Source organism: Salvelinus namaycush, chromosome 42 (genome assembly GCF_016432855.1).
Source record: "Salvelinus namaycush isolate Seneca chromosome 42, SaNama_1.0, whole genome shotgun sequence".
In the NCBI taxonomy this organism is placed as follows: Eukaryota; Metazoa; Chordata; class Actinopteri; order Salmoniformes; family Salmonidae; genus Salvelinus; species Salvelinus namaycush.
Genome location: NC_052348.1, coordinates 16863276 through 16880235, shown reverse-complemented (window position 1 = coordinate 16880235; position 16960 = coordinate 16863276). Strand labels below are relative to the sequence as shown.

The window sequence follows — 16960 nt, the reverse complement described above, 5'->3', positions numbered from 1 at the left end:
TATGAGATTTGATCAGGCATAGAAAATAAAGACACGCAGATAAAGTAAAATACCTGTTATATCCTTTGGTTTGTCAATATAAACACTAAGCAATAGATACATTTAACCAAAAGCTACTAACACCGGTTTATTGGTAAGCAAGGTTGCAATGTTTACAAATCATTTTGACAGCTGAGCTTCGTCGCTGAAAATTGACGTAATCGGTCACGTTATCTCTCAACTGCTCACAGCATCCCGTGAAAGAGAGGATTCTGCAAAATAAAATACAAATAAAATCTACGGTCAGAATTTTTGGGATATGAGGACAGACGTTCACTAAACGTAAGTGTTCATTTTGAAAAGTCGTTGCAGTTTTATTCATTCAAAGTTTTCAGCATACCGTATCCCTTATTGTACAAGCTAACTGCAGCACTGTCGCTAGTTTTCGATTTAGTTAGCTGCCTGTATCCACTTTTACTATTAACAAACCAGTTATATGCCTCCCTAAATACACTATTAGGTAATGCTTGTACAAGATGACAAAGTAAATGAAGTGGATATGAAAGTGTGTGGTAACCATTATTTTGTGTTATGTCTGAAATTATTTCTGCGTTTAAAAGCTGTGATATAACTTGTATTTTAGCTACATTGCACCTGTTGCGTTTAGATATAGTTTCAAATTAAAATGAGTGTTTGTAAACATGAACCAAACTGTTCATCATTTGTTTCAATGCATCTAATGTCTCTGTGTTTTCCATAGGGTGTGTGGGTTGGTGGAGCTGTCAACTGTGAGTCTGAAGTGGACACTGGAGCAGTCATGAGGCCACTGAGAGATGCCCAGCTAGGGGCCTTCACCTTCTTTGCCTCAGCTCTCCCCCACGATGTGTGCGGGAGCAACGGCCTCCCCCTCACCCCCAACTCCATCAAGATCCTGGGCCGCTTCCAGCTGCTCAAGACCATTACCCACCCCAGGCTCTGCCAGTACGTAGACATCTCCAGAGGGAAGCATGGTAGGACTACGCATCTTTGTCTGTTTGTCAATGGGTCTTTTGGGTCCTATTCTTGATGTGGTGAAAATGCATCTCTCTCTCAACCTACCTTCCTTGGAGTAAAAGTGATCTGAATGCACAGAATACACCTATGGTAAAGCACTGCTATAGCACTTAAATAGGCCTAACTGGATTGGTCACATGCAGATGTAAATGCGAGTGTTGCGAAATGCTTGTGCTTCTAGTTCCGACCGTGCAGTAATATCTAACAAGTAATCGAACAATTCCCTAACAACTACCTAATACACACATCTAAAGGGGTGAATGAGAACATGTACATATATGGATGAGCGATGGCCGAGGTACAATAGATGGTATAAAATACAGTATATATATATGATATGAGTAATGTAAGATATGTAAACATTATTAAAGTGGCATTGTTTAAAGTGACTAGTGATCCATTTATTAAAGTGGCCAGTGATTGGGTCTCAATGTAGGCAGCAGCCTCTGAGTTAGTGATTGCTGTTTAGCAGTCTGATGGCTTTGAGATAGAAGCTGTTTTTCAGTCTCTCGGTCCCAGCTTTGATGCACCTGTACTGACCTCGCCTTCTGGATGGTAGAGGTGTGAACAGGCAGTGGCTCGGGTGGTTGTTGTCCTTGATGATCTTTTTGGCCTTCCTTTGACATCGGGTGCTGTAGGTGTCATGGAGGGGCAGGTAGTTTGCCCCTGGTGATGCGTTGTGCAGACCGCACCACCCTCTGGAGAGCCTTGTGGTTAAGGGTTGTGCAGTTGCCGTACCAGGCTGTGATACAGCCCGACAGGATGCTCTCGATTGTGCATCTGTAAAAGTTTGTCAGGGTTTTGGGTGACAAGCCAAATTTCTTCATCCTCCTGAGGTTGAAGAGGCGCTGTTGATCCTTCTTGTGTGGGTGGACCATTTCAGTTTGTCTGTGATGTGTACGCTCAGGAACTTAAAATCATCTCCTTTGTTTTGTTGACGTTGAGTGAAAGGTTGTTTTCCTGACACCACACTCCGAGTGCCATCACCTCCTCCCTGTAGGCTGTCTCGTCATTGTTGGTAATCAATCCCACTACTGTTGTGTCGTCTGCAAACTTGATGATAGAGTTGGAGGCGTGCATGGCCACACAGTCGTGGGTGAAGAGGGAGTACAGGAGGGGGCTGAGCACGCACCCTTGTGGGGCCCCAGTGTTGAGGGTCAGCGAAGTGGAGATGTTATTTCCTACCTTCACCATGCATCAAAGTCCAGGACCCAATTGCACAGGGGGGGTCTTGAGAGCTTGATGATGAGCTTGGAGGGTACTATGGTGTTGAATTCTGAGCTGTAGTCAATGAACTGCATTCTTACATAGGTACTCCTCTTGTCCACATGGGATAGGGCAGTGTGATGGCGATTGCATCGTCTGTGGACCTGTTGGGGCGGTATGCAAACTGAAGTGGGTCTAGTGTGGCCGGTAAGGTGGAGGTGATATGATCCCTGACTAGTCTCTCAAAGCACTTCATGATGACAGAAGTGAGTGCTACGGGGCAGTAGTCATTTAGTTCAGTTATCTTTGCCTTCTTGGGTACAGGGAACAATTGTGGCCATTTTGAAGCATGTGGGGAGAGCAGACTGGGATAAGGAGCGATTGAATATGTCTGTAGACGCACCAGCCAGCTGGTCTGCGCATGCTCTTAGGATGGGGCATGGAATTCCGTCTGGGACAGCAGCCTTGCGAGGGTTAACACGTTTAAATGTTTTACCCACGTCGGCAACGGAGAAGGAGGGGGGCACAGTCCTTGCTAGTGGGCCGCGACGATGGCACTATATTATCCTCAAAGCGGGCACAGAAGGTGTTTAGCTTGTCTGGAAGCGTGACGTTGGTGTCCGTGACATGGCTCGTTTTCTTTTTGTAGTCTGTGATTTCCTGTAGACCCTGCCACATATGTCTCGTGTCTGAGCCATTGAATTGCGACTCCACCTTGTCCCTGTACCGGCATTTTGCTTGTTTGGTTTCCTTGCGGAGGGAATAACTACGCTGTTTATATTCAGCCATATTCCCAGACCTCTTTCCATGGTTGAATGCGGTGGTTCGCGAGTTCAGTTTTGCGACAATGCCGCCGTCCATCCACGGTTGCTGGTTATGGTAGGTTTTAATAGTCACAGTGGGTACAACATCTCCAATGCACTTCCTTATAAACTCACTCACCGAGTCAGCGTATCTATTGATGTTGTTCTGAGGCTGACCGGAACATATCCCAGTCTGCGTGATGAAAACAATCCTGAAGCGTTGAATCCGATTGGTTAGACCTGCGTTGAATGGTTCTAGTCACTGGTACGTCCTGTTTGAGTTTCTGCCTGTAAGACGGTAGTAGCAAGATGGCGTCGTGGTCGGATTTGCCAAAGGGGGAGGGCATTTTCCATGGGAAGTTCAGCCCGGGAATTTTGCTTAAATTCATCAAAAAAGTTAGCTAATCACAGTGAACCTTTTTTGTGGGATACACATAAGCCAATTCTAGGTCTTGTGGCATATTTTGGTTGAACTATCCCCATGTCAATGGAATTGCAACCCTCTGCATGCACAGTGCATTCTTCCATCACATGTACAGCTGATTCTCAAGATCTTGCACACTAATGAGATACTATTGAGCCCACGCTACTACACTGTCTGAGCCAAGGACTACATGCTTTCTGGTAAGTTTTGATTACCATACTGGGTGGGGTGAATATATTTTATCTGACATACATTACTTTTTGTTAACTAGTAAATAGTAGCCTACAGCAAAGTGTGTTTAAATAATTTACATCAATCAGCTTGCTTGAGCCTGCTAACTGAGTGTTAATTCACCTGTTTCCATAAAAGTTGTGTACATTTGCAAATACTGTGCCAAATCATATGTGAAGAATGCAACAAAGATGCAGAAACTTCGGACCAAGTGCATAAAGTTCCTTCAGCGCACACAAGAAGCAACCTCTGACAAAAGTCCCTCTACTTCTATTCAAGGTGGAAATTATGAATCAGACACCTGATAGCAACAGCTCATGGTCCTCAAGGAATCAGATGTTTTTTTGACTCAATGGAGGAACGTAGTCAGAGAAATGCTGATGAATGTCTTGCATACACAGCTCGAGCTGTGTATGCAACTGGTTCACCTCTGATGCGTACAGGCAATGTGTATTGGAAGAGATTTCTGAATGTTACCCCTCCAACCAGACATGCTTTATCTACTCATTTGCAGAGTTCAACAGAGTTCAAGTGAAGGTCAAGCAAATCATAGAGAAAGCAGACTGTATTGCAATCATCTCTGATGGGTGGTCGAATGTTCGTGGGCAAGGAATAATTAACTACATCATCTCCACCCCTCAACCAGTACTCTACAAGAGCACAGACACAAGGGACAACAGACACACCGGTCTCTACATTGCAGATGAGCTGAAGGCAGTCATCAAAGACCTTGGACCACAGAAGATATTTGCACTGGTGACAGACAATGCTGCGAACATGAAGGCTGCTTGGTCTAAAGTGGAGGAGTCCTACCCTCACATCACACCCATTGGCTGTGCTGCTCATGCATTGAATCTGCTCCTCAAGGACATCATTGCACTGAAAACAATGGATACACTCTACAAGAGAGCCAAGGAAATGGTTAGGTATGTGAAGGTTCATCAAGTTATAGCAGCAATCTACCTCACCAAGCAAAGTGAGAAGAATAAGAGCACCAAGAATAAGAAGAATAAGAGCACCACACAGCAGCACCCGTTGGGGTGGTGTTGTCGTCATATTTGTCTCCTGAAGGGGAAGGAGTCCAAGAAATGGCCATATCACAGTCTGCCGATATGGACAGCCCCATCAAGAGGATCCTCCTGGATGATGTATTTTGGGAGAGAGAGGTAAGCAGCCTAAAACTCCTGAAACCTATAGCAGTAGCCATTGCACGGATTGAGGGAGACAATGCCTGTCTGATGTTCTGATGCTTGCAGATGTAAGAGAAGAAATCTGTACTGCCCTGCCCGCTTCACGGTTGCTCCAAGCAGAGGATACTGCAGTTCTGAAATACATCAAAAAGCGTGAAGACTTCTGCCTGAAGCCCATACACGCAGCAGCGTACATGTTGGACCCCAAGTATGCTGGCAAGAGCATCCTGTCTGGTGCAGAGATCAACAAGTCCTATGGTGTCATCACTACTGTGTCTCGCCACCTTGGCCTGGATGAGGGCAAGGTTCTTGGCAGTCTGGCGATGTACACTTTGAAGCAAGGGTTTTGGGATGGAGATGCAATATGGCAGTCTTGCCAACATATCTCATCAGCCACCTGGTGGAAGGGACTTTGTGGATCTGAGGCTCTTTCCCCTGTTGCCTCCATCATCCTCCAAATCCCACCAACATCAGCCACCTCAGAGCACAACTGGTCCTTGTTTGGGAACACACACACCAAAGCACGCAACAGGCTGACCAGGTTTAAAAATTGGTGGCCATCCGGGCAAATTTGAGGCTGTTTGAGCCTGACAATGAGCCATCCTCAACAAGGTTGGAAAGGGACAGTGAAGATGAGGCCTCAGTCTGATGTTCAAGAGGTGGACATTGTGGAGGTCCAGGGAGAAGACATGGAAGCCTGAGATGAAAACAACCAAAGCTTTAGTTTCTAGACTATCATTTTCCAGTTGTATGTTGAAAACGTTTTTGGGAGATGCAATGGATTATTCAATATTCCCTTTCTTTTGTTGTTCAGTGAAATCATCCCATGTGAAGAGTCAACTAATTTTTATTAAAGTTCAATTTGTAACTAAATTGTTTTTTTTATTTCTATTGGAAGTATTTAATCATTTGCAATTATGTCTACTGATGATAAGGTTTATATTTGTCTCCATATGATATGGTAAATATATCCAATAAAAAAAACATCTACATTTAAATGGTATTAATATTCATTTGCATATATTTCTGTTAATTCCCATATTTTCCCATTAATTTCCACAAAGTTTCCATCTCTGAATATTCCCCAAAATGTGCAACCCTACTCAGGATATATGGTTTCCAGTTTACATAGTGTCCAGTGAAGTTCCTTGAGGGCCGTCTTGGTGTCTGCTTAAGGAGTAATGTACACAGTTGTGACGATAACTGACGAGAATTCCGTTGGGAGGTAATATGACCGGCATTTGATTGTAAGGAATTCTAGGTCGGGTGAGCAGAAGGACTTGAGTTCCTGTATGTTGTTATGATTACACCATGAGTCGTTAATCATGAAGCATACACCCCCGCCCTTCCTCTTCCCAGAGAGGTGTTTGTCTCTGTCAGCACGATGCATGGAGAAGCCCAGTGAATGAACCAATTCCGAGAGAGCGTTGTTTCCGTGAAACAGAGAATGTTACAATATCTGACGTCTCTCTGGAAGGCAACCCTTGCTCGAATTTTGTCTATCTTGTTGTCAAGAGACTGAACACTGGCGAGTAGTATACTCGGGAGCTGTGGGCGACATGCACGTCTATGGAGCCTGACCAGGAGGCCGCTCCGTCTGTCCCTTCTGTGGCGCCGTTGTTTTGGGTTGGCTTTTGGGATTAGATCCATTGTGCTGGGTGGTGGTCCAAACAGAGGATCCGCTTCGGGAAAGTCATATTCCTGGTCGTAATGTTGATAAGTTGACGTCGCTCTTATATCCAATAGTTCTTCCCGGGTGTATGTAATAAGAGGTCATTGATGACTGCCTTCCTGGGGTAACAATGTAAGAAATAATACATAAACTAAATACTGCATAGTTTCCTAAGGACTCGAAGCGAGGTGACCATGTTTGTCGGTGCCATCTTGAGTGACTTGGTAGTGGAATCCTTGTTTCCTCTATTCGACTGTATCTGGCTTTCAGAGATTGTGAAGATGGGAAGAATACATGGAAAATCAGGTATCCTAGTATCGCGATACTGGTATCGTGACAACGCTCCACTACCAGAAATATCCTAGTATTGGGAGGGTGGGGTGGAGAGTGAAGCTAAAGAAGACTAGGGGAGATTGGTACTGACGTGACACACAGACAGCAGCTTTTAAATCCTATCCCTTTCCCTTTGGCATCTACTACTGTATATGACTGGTGTCCTATTAATATCAAATGTTATTCATCATATGCTTCGTAAACAACAGGTGTAGACTAACAGTGAAATGCTTACTTACAGTGTGCATTCAGAAGGAAGAGGGAACGGTGTGCGTTCAGTGTATTCCAACAGAGGCTTGACCTTCCCTTTCTATTTGGAAAAACACCTAATAATCTTGTGTATTGTTGTGTGAAAAGAGGCTGTTCATATTGACTTCATTGCGGTCATACCCACAAGTTTAAACGTTGACTTGTACCCCAGTTTGTCGTTTACAGTTGAGCAAATATAGAGAAACTTCATCACAGGTTATACCTCCCCAAGAGGCTCTCTCAGCTTTCAACAATGTCTCTGTTTTTTAGTATTGTTTTCCGTTTCATCTGAGTCACTGTAAAATAACTGAATGGGTTTGGCAAACTCCAACTGCACAATCTAACTTGTTTGGCTTTTGTTTGCTACGCATATTACCACAAGAACGTGTTTTATTAAAAGTCTCAACAAAAACCGGAAATCATCCCAAATCCACATTATGCAGATTTTATTGGACACATGAATGATTTTTGGCCAAAGTATACACAGTACGGTCGTTATGGACTTCCTGAGTTGTTAAAAGCTTACTTTAGCCTGCTTTGTTTCATCCTTTTTTATGCCCAGATGTTTTATAGTCACGGCTAGAAGCTTATGTCAAATTGATGTCAAAAGTATATATTTTTTGTGCATTTTAGCTTACCCTAACCCTTTTCCTAACCTTTACCTAATTCTCCAAACTGCTGCGAAAGTTCTCCTAACCTGCTAAGAAAAGTCAATTCTGACATGAACTGTATTCCATTTAGTCATAACATTTTGTTTTTCCATTTATTGTGTGGGCTGGGTGGATGGGAAGTTATAAAGGACTGAGTACAGCTTTAAAGCTTTGTATTTGCATATGTATGTTATCACAACACATGGCGCCAGCGTTTCATTTAGAAGATTCTTCCTGGCTATGTTTAACCAATCATTTTGTGGCTAAACCTTTAACTTAAAGGCACACTCCTTCATTGGAAAAACAACAAAATGACAGCCTTGCTGGGGGAAAAAATACAGAACAAGCAGCAGACCGTAAAACAGATGTTTTGAAATCACATATTAAACATATAAATCAATTAAATGCCAGGGCTGACCAATGTCATATTGATCTACCATTTCACACCTTTTCTTCTTCATTCTTCCAGAACGGCTTGTTGTTGTGACGGAACACTACGAAAGCAGTATAAATGATTTCCAGAAACAGGTTCAAACTGTCAGGTAAGATTTCAAGTTTTTTTATTAGTCGCACAGGGTTGACCAACTGGCGGGCCGAATTTGGCCCGGCTGTTATTTTATTTAGACACCTAAGTTTTCTTATATAAAAAGGAAGTGTTATTTTATTTAGTATTTTTTTTTATTGTTGAACATAAAAGACTAAAAACACCAGCAAATCAGCTCCAAGTGATTTTAATTTTGGAATCTGTTCTAGAGTATTCCCACACATTATAGAGATACTGTATATGTGATCGTATACAACTGCAAGCAAGGTTTGAAATGGCTGTTTTAGACAAATATGATATCTGTTTAAGCTACTTGCGGTCAATTTGCAGTCTACAAATGATTTGTTATTATGCACTGTCCAACGAAATGCTTACTTGCAGGTTCCTTCTCGACAAAGCAACAACCATAAGAAATAGTATAATACCCGAAGGCACTATATCTATATAGTAAAATATTGACATGATATAAAGACTATATCTAGATGTAGTACAATGATAATGTACTATGTTATTGAATGTTAAGAGGACTCAGTTCTATCTCTCTGTCAGTAGAATGACCATGGTTTAACTGAACAAAGAAGAATAGCTTCATTACATCAGGACTAGGCTATGCACTCCCCTTGCCATCTACTGGTTGACACCGATAATAACACAAACCTCTTCCATCCTAAAACACTTACCGAATGAGCTCCTCAACTCTACAGACCCGGCAGGGGGAAAATGACTACCTATTTAGTACACACAACGACCTGTTGTAGCTTTGTTGACTGGAAAACAAAGACAGACTCTGAGTACCATACATAACCCTTTTTCAAGCCAAACACCACAGGTCCTAAAGCTACTCCCAAGTTTTATAATGTGTATATAATATTTCTCAGGCCTTGTCTGTCTGTTACAGCCCAGAGAGAGTTCTCCAGATAGCCTATGAGGCCTTGGAGGGACTAGAGTTTATGAACAAACATGGGATGGTTCACAGAGCCCTCAATGCACAGAATGTCCTCATGGATGGCAAGGTAGGTTACCTCCCTTCCCTATCAGTTGGGGTCTAATGGAAAGGCTTTTAACGCCATTTGCAATTGTCATCTAGCCTGGTTAAACCTGTGCTCTCGTTTAAACAGGCTAATTGTCATCACGTTATTGATGCATTATTGATTTATCATAAGGCCATCAATACATTGAACATTGTCATATGTAACATTGTTTCTTTGTAGGGCAAGGTGAAGCTGGCTAAGTTTGGGCTCTATTACATGACAGACCACGGGGCGGATGTGGACTTTCCTATTGGGTAAGTCCTGTTCACATCTAACCTCCCATGTACAACGAATGTGTCGATAGATGTGAAAAGCTAATCAATTGTGACTGACATTTAGATTAGGCAGTGAAAACATATTTTTTGAACATTTAGTCATTTAGCAGACGCTCTAAGAGCAACATACAGTAGTGAGTGCATACATTTTCATACTTGTTGTTTTCTGGTACTGGTGCCCCGTGGGAATTGGATCCACAACCCAGGCCTGCAAGCGCCATGCTCTACCAATTAATCTATACGGGTTAAAAGCAATACATGTTCCACTGTCATATAGAGATAACTATGATAAATTATGATATGATAATGAAAGATTGGGAACCTTGAACGTCTGGAACTTGCAGTACTGTGGATCTTCTGGTAATGGAGGTCATAGGTCCCTCTGTGAACACAACACAGTATTTAAATGCTGTTAGTGAAATAGAATGAGATGCATTACTATGACATGTACTGTATGTGTAATGGTCAATCTATTGTTTATCAAATCACATATTGTCACATGCGCCGAATACAACAGGTGTAGACCTTACAGTGAAAGGCTTACTTACAAGCCCTTAACCAACAATGCAGTTTTAAGGAAAGCCCTAAAAAAGTAAGAGATAACAAATAATTCAAGCGCAGTTGTAAATAACAATAGCGGGGCTATATACAGGGGGTACCGGTACAGAGTCAATGTGCCAATGTGCTGGGGCCACCGGTGTCAAGGTAATTATGTACATGTAGGTAGAGTTATTAAAGTGGCTATGCAAATAGTATGGGTAGCCATTTGATTAGCTGTTCAGGAGTCTTATGGCTTGGGGGTAGAAGCTGTTTAGAAGCGTCTTGGACCTAGACTTGGTGCTCTGGTACCGCTTGCCGTGCGTTAGCAGCGAGAACAGTCTATGACTAGGGTGGGCCTTCCTGAGTCTTTGACTATTTTTAGGGCCTTCCTCTGACCCTGCCTGGTATAGAGGTCCTGTATGACAGGAAGCTTGGCCCCGGTGATGTACTGGGCTGTACGCCTACCCTCTGTAGTGCCTTGCGGTCGGAGGCCGAGCAGTTGCCATTTCATGCAGTGATGCAACCCGTCAGAATGCTCTCGATGGTGCAGCTGTAAAACCTTTTGAGGATCTGGGGGCCATGCCAAATTTTTTTAGTCTCCCGAGGGGGAATAGGTTTGTCGTGCCCTCTTCACGACTGTCTTTGTGTGCTTGGACCATGTTAGTTTGTTGGTGATGTGGACGCCAAGGAACTTGAAGCTCTCAACCTGCTCCACTACAGCCCCGTCGATGATAATGGGGGCATGCTCGGTCCTCCTTTTCCTATAGTCCACAATCATCTCCTTTATCTTGATCGCGTTGAGGGAGAGGTTGTTGTCCTGGCACCACACGGTCAGGTCTCTGACCTCCTCCCTATAGGCTGTCTCATCGTTGTCGGTGGTCACTGTTGTGTCATCAGCAAACTTAATGATGGTGTTGGAGTCGTGCCTGGCTGTGCAGTCATAAGTGAATAGGGAGTACAGGAGGGGACTGAGCATGCACCCCTGAGGGGCCCATGTGTTGAGGATCAGCGTGGCAGATGTGTTGTTACCTAACCTTACCAGGAAGTCCAGGATCCAGTTGCAGAGGGAGGTGTTTACTCCCAGGGTCCTTAGCTTAGTGATGAGCTTTGAGGGCATTATGGTGTTGAACGCTGAGCTGTAGTCAATGAATAGCATTCTCACATAGGTGTTCCTTTTGTCCAGGTGGGAAAGGGCAGTGTGGAGTGCAATAGAGATTGCATCATCTGTGGATCTGTTGGTGCGGTATGCAAATTGGGGTGGGTCTAGGGTTTCTGGGATAATGGTGTTGATGTGAGCCATGACCAGCCATTATGATATCCAGGTTTATTAAAGTCATCCATTGTTTCAAGTACTGTAATAGATAGCTTAAGTCTTATCCAAAACCCAAAGGCCCTCATGTTTTAGAAAGTCTTTGTGGGTAATAGCCTGTTGTTGAATGGGGGAATGATTGTGTGTGTGTGTGTTCGCCGCTGCCTCTGATGTCCTGTGTTATCTAGTCTCCAAGTAAAACATCTGGTTTGAAGATGAAATAAGCTTTATCTGTCTCGTGTTTACGGAGATTCCTTGATATGAAGCAATGTACTGTACATGCATCATTAAATAATGACTTCAACGAAACAGGAAGTACCTGGAATATTTAGGTAGATTAATCATCAAAGTCTGTTCATTGTCAAATGTTATCTGTTGCAAACAGTTTTCATTGAATTTAATTCAAGACAACCTCAACGTTTTCTATGTCTTGCAGGGTATTCAATTGACCTTTGACCCTCTCTCTGACTATCTCTGTCCACAGGTACCCATCCTATCTGGCTCCAGAGGTCATCGCCCAGGGCTCAGTCCACCCTAGTGACCCCTCCCAGGGGGAGAACCCTCTTCCCTCGGGGCCCAAGACAGACGTGTGGTCCCTGGGAGTCCTGCTCTTTGAGCTGTGTGCAGTAAGCTCTCTTACACCCCCATGTCTTGACCTAATGATTGATTGGTTGATTGAGCTGTCAATCAAAAGTCAGGACTGTCATTGACAGATGTTATGACAGTGTTATATAGACATTGAACTGAGGGTTCAAGTAAAGTGTGATATTGTCGTTAGGAGGAAGTCATTCTGTCAACCTTTTATTCACAGGGTAGAAGACTACTGCAGAACATTGAAATAAGCGAGAGATTGAAATTCATCATCACCTTGGGTAAGTGAACGTGTTGCCATGTCCATCAGCCTGGTGAGCCACAGATTGGTTATGATGGGGTTGTTCACTGTTTATGACATGGTGGTCTGTGTTTGTTGTTCTCAGGTTGCATTGACGACATAGTCACAGTCCTTGCAGAGGAACACGGATGCTTGGATGCGATTAGGGTGAGTTTGAAATCAATCACAAGTCACTATTTATTACACTGGTCCGCTAAAACCACTCTAAGAAAGGTTGATTGTCCTAGAATTCCTAGTTGGCCTAATGTGTAGATTGCCTAATGTGTGGTAAAGTCATGTTTTATGATGTTGTAGATAGACTACACCTTATTATATGCTGTATTGTTGATCCAGAGACGAATGTGATTGTAAATGACTACAATTCATCAAATACCAAAACAATGCCCTGTAACTTGTAACCGCTAGCTGTGTGTGTTTGTGCCCGCATCTGTTTGCGTGTATATGTGTGCTAATGAAATTCATATGCCCTCCATTTGCCAAAGTGTTTCCCTTGTAAAAAGGCTTTTAACCTTTCTCAGGCTATTTTATTTCTTTAGGATGCTGAAAAGCCATAAAAGCAGAGGGAGATTGGGGCTGTGGGTCTGGATTGTAGCATAACTAATGTGATTGTCAACGTTCTGTTACAGGAGCTGCCTGAGAACGTCCTAACATTGTTAAGGAAATGCCTGACCTTCCTGCCATCCAGAAGGTAACTCAACCAGAGATGTTTTATATCATGTGGATTGGACTCTGTTGTGTTGGCTATCATTTCCTGTTGGGAGGCCCATTCTCCATGCTTTCTCCAGGTACTTTTGTCATGCAGCTGAACTATGTGCAGGGTAATGACAGGGTAATAACAGGGCAATAACAGGGAAAGTGATCAAAAACATGCCCAAATGAGAACATGGTACGTTTAGAGAGAACATTTGAGAACACTCCACATAACATTTCTGTCGTGAAATCTGAACCTTTGGTGAAGTGCATCGATATGTTTTTGTTGCATGTTCAAAAAAGTTTGAGATTTCACTCTGTGCTTCCATCCAGACCCACCCCTGCAGAGCTGCTGGTTGACCCAGTGTTTGAGGGCGTGTCGTGTCTCTACGCCCCGTTCCAGCAGCCCGTCGGGCTGTTCTCCTCCTCCCTGCGCTGTGCCCACCTGGAGCTACCAGAGGACATCAGCCAGCTCTGCAAAGGTCAGAGTGCACACATGCATGCCCTGACGTGGGCACACACACGCATAGACACACACACTTATGGATGCACATATATTATAAATTGTTGTTTACCATCGTAGACCTGGCTCTATGGATAAAGGATACATCTCACACGACCACATTTTCCCATGTAGAGGACCACCGTGTATCATCCTTGATGCTTAGTGTGGGATTTAATGGAACCCAGGAATCCCTGGAAAACAATGGCAATTGTTATTCGACTGGACTATCCTGGCTAAGTGAATGCATAACATGACATTAATTGAAATGTGACTGATTTAACCGTCTAATACATTCAAATCAATCTATCAATCATGTCCCAGATGATGATGAGGAGTACCTGGGGGAGAGGGCCATAGACGAGGTGTACCACCTGTGGTGTTTGGCAGGAGGAGACCTGGAGAAGGAACTGACCAACAAGGAGATCATCCAGTCCAAGCCTCCCGTCTGCACCCTGCCCAAGTACTGTACAACACACCCTTTCTACCTAGTGGACTGTTTCAGATAATGTAGTTATATACAGCATGTCTTTCTACCGGACTGTTTCAGATAATGTAGTTATATACAGCATGTCTTTCTACTGGACTGTTTCAGATAATGTAGTTATGTACAGCAGGCCTTTCTACTGTGTCAATTAATGTAGCTATATACAACATGTCTTTCTACTGTCTCAGATAATGTAGTTATATACAACATGTCTTTCTACTGTCTCAGATAATGTAGCTATATACATCATGCCTTTCTACTGTCTCAGATAATGTAGCTATATACATCATGCCTTTCTACTGTCTCAGATAATGTAGCTATATACATCATGCCTTTCTACTGTCTCAGATAATGTAGCTATATACATCATGCCTTTCTACTGTCTCAGATAATGTAGCTATATACATCATGCCTTTCTACTGTCTCAGATAATGTAGTTATATACAACATGTCTTTCTACTGTCTCAGATAATGTAGCTATATACATCATGCCTTTCTACTGTCTCAGATAATGTAGCTATATACATCATGCCTTTCCACTGTACTGTCTCCAATAACCATTTTAATCATAGAGCAAAGCCTAAAGCACAAAGTTAGAATAATGTTTACGTCTGAACTAGTTAACTATATTATATTTAAGTAGATCCATGCTATTATATAGTTTCTCATCCAGATGAATAAATGTTGAATTCAATCTCTGTGTTAGTTTCCTGCTGGAGGATGGGGAGTCGTTTGGCCAAGGCAGGGACAGGAGCTTCCTCCTGGATGACACCACCGTCACACTGTCTCTGTGCCAGCTGAAGAACGTGAGGACACCACCGTGACTAATAGATTTAACATTACCGTACAATAACAGGAGCAAGACATTGTAGTAGTATATTGGTCTCTACTGGGACTGTAATGACCAGTGTTCTACCAACACCACACGACAGGTCTCTACTGGGACTGTAATGACCAGTGTTCTACCAACACCACACGACAGGTCTCTACTGGGACTGTAATGACCAGTGTTCTACCAACACCACACGACAGGTCTCTACTGTACCTGTAATGACCAGTGTTCTACCAACACCACACGACAGGTCTCTACTGGGACTGTAATGACCAGTGTTCTACCAACACCACACGACAGGTCTCTACTGGGACTGTAATGACCAGTGTTCTACCAACACCACACGACAGGTCTCTACTGGGACTGTAATGACCAGTGTTCTACCAACACCACACGACAGGTCTCTACTGTACCTGTAATGACCAGTGTACTACCAACACGACAGGTCTCTACTGGGACTGTAATGACCAGTGTACTACCAACACCACACGACAGGTCTCTACTGGGACTGTAATGACCAGTGTTCTACCAACACCACACGACAGGTCTCTACTGGGACTGTAATGACCAGTGTTCTACCAACATCACACGACAGGTCTCTACTGGGACTGTAATGACCAGTGTTCTACCAACATCACACGACAGGTCTCTACTGGGACTGTAATGACCAGTGTTCTACCAACACCACACGACAGGTCTCTACTGGGACTGTAATGACCAGTGTACTCCCAACACCACACGACAGGTCTCTACTGGGACTGTAATGACCAGTGTTCTACCAACACCACACGACAGGTCTCTACTGGGACTGTAATGACCAGTGTTCTACCAACACCACACGACAGGTCTCTACTGGGACTGTAATGACCAGTGTTCTACCAACACCACACGACAGGTCTCTACTGTACCTGTAATGACCAGTGTACTCCCAACACCACACGACAGGTCTCTACTGGGACTGTAATGACCAGTGTTCTACCAACACCACACGACAGGTCTCTACTGGGACTGTAATGACCAGTGTTCTACCAACACCACACGACAGGTCTCTACTGGGACTGTAATGACCAGTGTTCTACCAACACCACACGACAGGTCTCTACTGGGACTGTAATGACCAGTGTTCTACCAACACCACACGACAGGTCTCTACTGGGACTGTAATGACCAGTGTACTACCAACACCACACGACAGGTCTCTACTGGGACTGTAATGACCAGTGTACTACCAACACCACACGACAGGTCTCTACTGGGACTGTAATGACCAGTGTTCTACCAACACCACACGACAGGTCTCTACTGGGACTGTAATGACCAGTGTTCTACCAACACCACACGACAGGTCTCTACTGGGACTGTAATGACCAGTGTTCTACCAACACCACACGACAGGTCTCTACTGGGACTGTAATGACCAGTGTTCTACCAACACCACACGACAGGTCTCTACTGGGACTGTAATGACCAGTGTTCTACCAACACCACACGACAGGTCTCTACTGGGACTGTAATGACCAGTGTTCTACCAACACCACACGACAGGTCTCTACTGTACCTGTAATGACCAGTGTACTACCAACACCACACGACAGGTCTCTACTGGGACTGTAATGACCAGTGTACTACTAACACCACACGACAGGTCTCTACTGGGACTGTAATGACCAGTGTTCTACCAACACCACACGACAGGTCTCTACTGGGACTGTAATGACCAGTGTTCTACCAACACCACACGACAGGTCTCTACTGGGACTGTAATGACCAGTGTACTACCAACACCACACGACAGGTCTCTACTGGGACTGTAATGACCAGTGTTCTACCAACACCACACGACAGGTCTCTACTGGGACTGTAATGACCAGTGTACTACCAACACCACACGACAGGTCTCTACTGGGACTGTAATGACCAGTGTTCTACCAACACCACACGACAGGTCTCTACTGGGACTGTAATGACCAGTGTACTACCAACACCACACGACAGGTCTCTACTGGGACTGTAATGACCAGTGTTCTATCAACACCACACGACAGGTCTCTACTGGGACTGTAATGAC

The 16960-nt window shown here is 43.9% G+C and overlaps 1 protein-coding gene across 1 annotated transcript; it reads left to right on the top strand.

Moving 5' to 3' along the window:
- Positions 1–161: 161 nt before the first annotated feature.
- LOC120034761 (TBC domain-containing protein kinase-like protein) lies at positions 162–14884 on the top strand. The gene is made up of 12 exons (XM_038981364.1): positions 162–321; positions 740–989; positions 8260–8332; positions 9233–9347; positions 9546–9619; positions 11974–12115; positions 12301–12361; positions 12467–12528; positions 13008–13069; positions 13405–13553; positions 13898–14036; positions 14767–14884. The coding sequence occupies exons 2-12, from the start codon at positions 797–799 to the stop codon at positions 14882–14884; spliced, it is 1188 nt and encodes a 395-aa protein (XP_038837292.1). The 5' UTR covers positions 162–321; positions 740–796.
- The last annotated feature ends 2076 nt before the right edge of the window (positions 14885–16960 follow it).

Excerpts from the sequence above, each read along its gene's own strand:
- LOC120034761 (XM_038981364.1), top strand. The coding sequence starts at position 797 with ATGAGGCCACTGAGAGATGCCCAGCTAGGGGCCTTCACCTTCTTTGCC. Across the intron at positions 990-8,259 it reads CATCTCCAGAGGGAAGCATG|AACGGCTTGTTGTTGTGACG; the intron begins GTAGGACTACGC and ends TCATTCTTCCAG. Across the intron at positions 9,620-11,973 it reads GATGTGGACTTTCCTATTGG|GTACCCATCCTATCTGGCTC; the intron begins GTAAGTCCTGTT and ends CTCTGTCCACAG.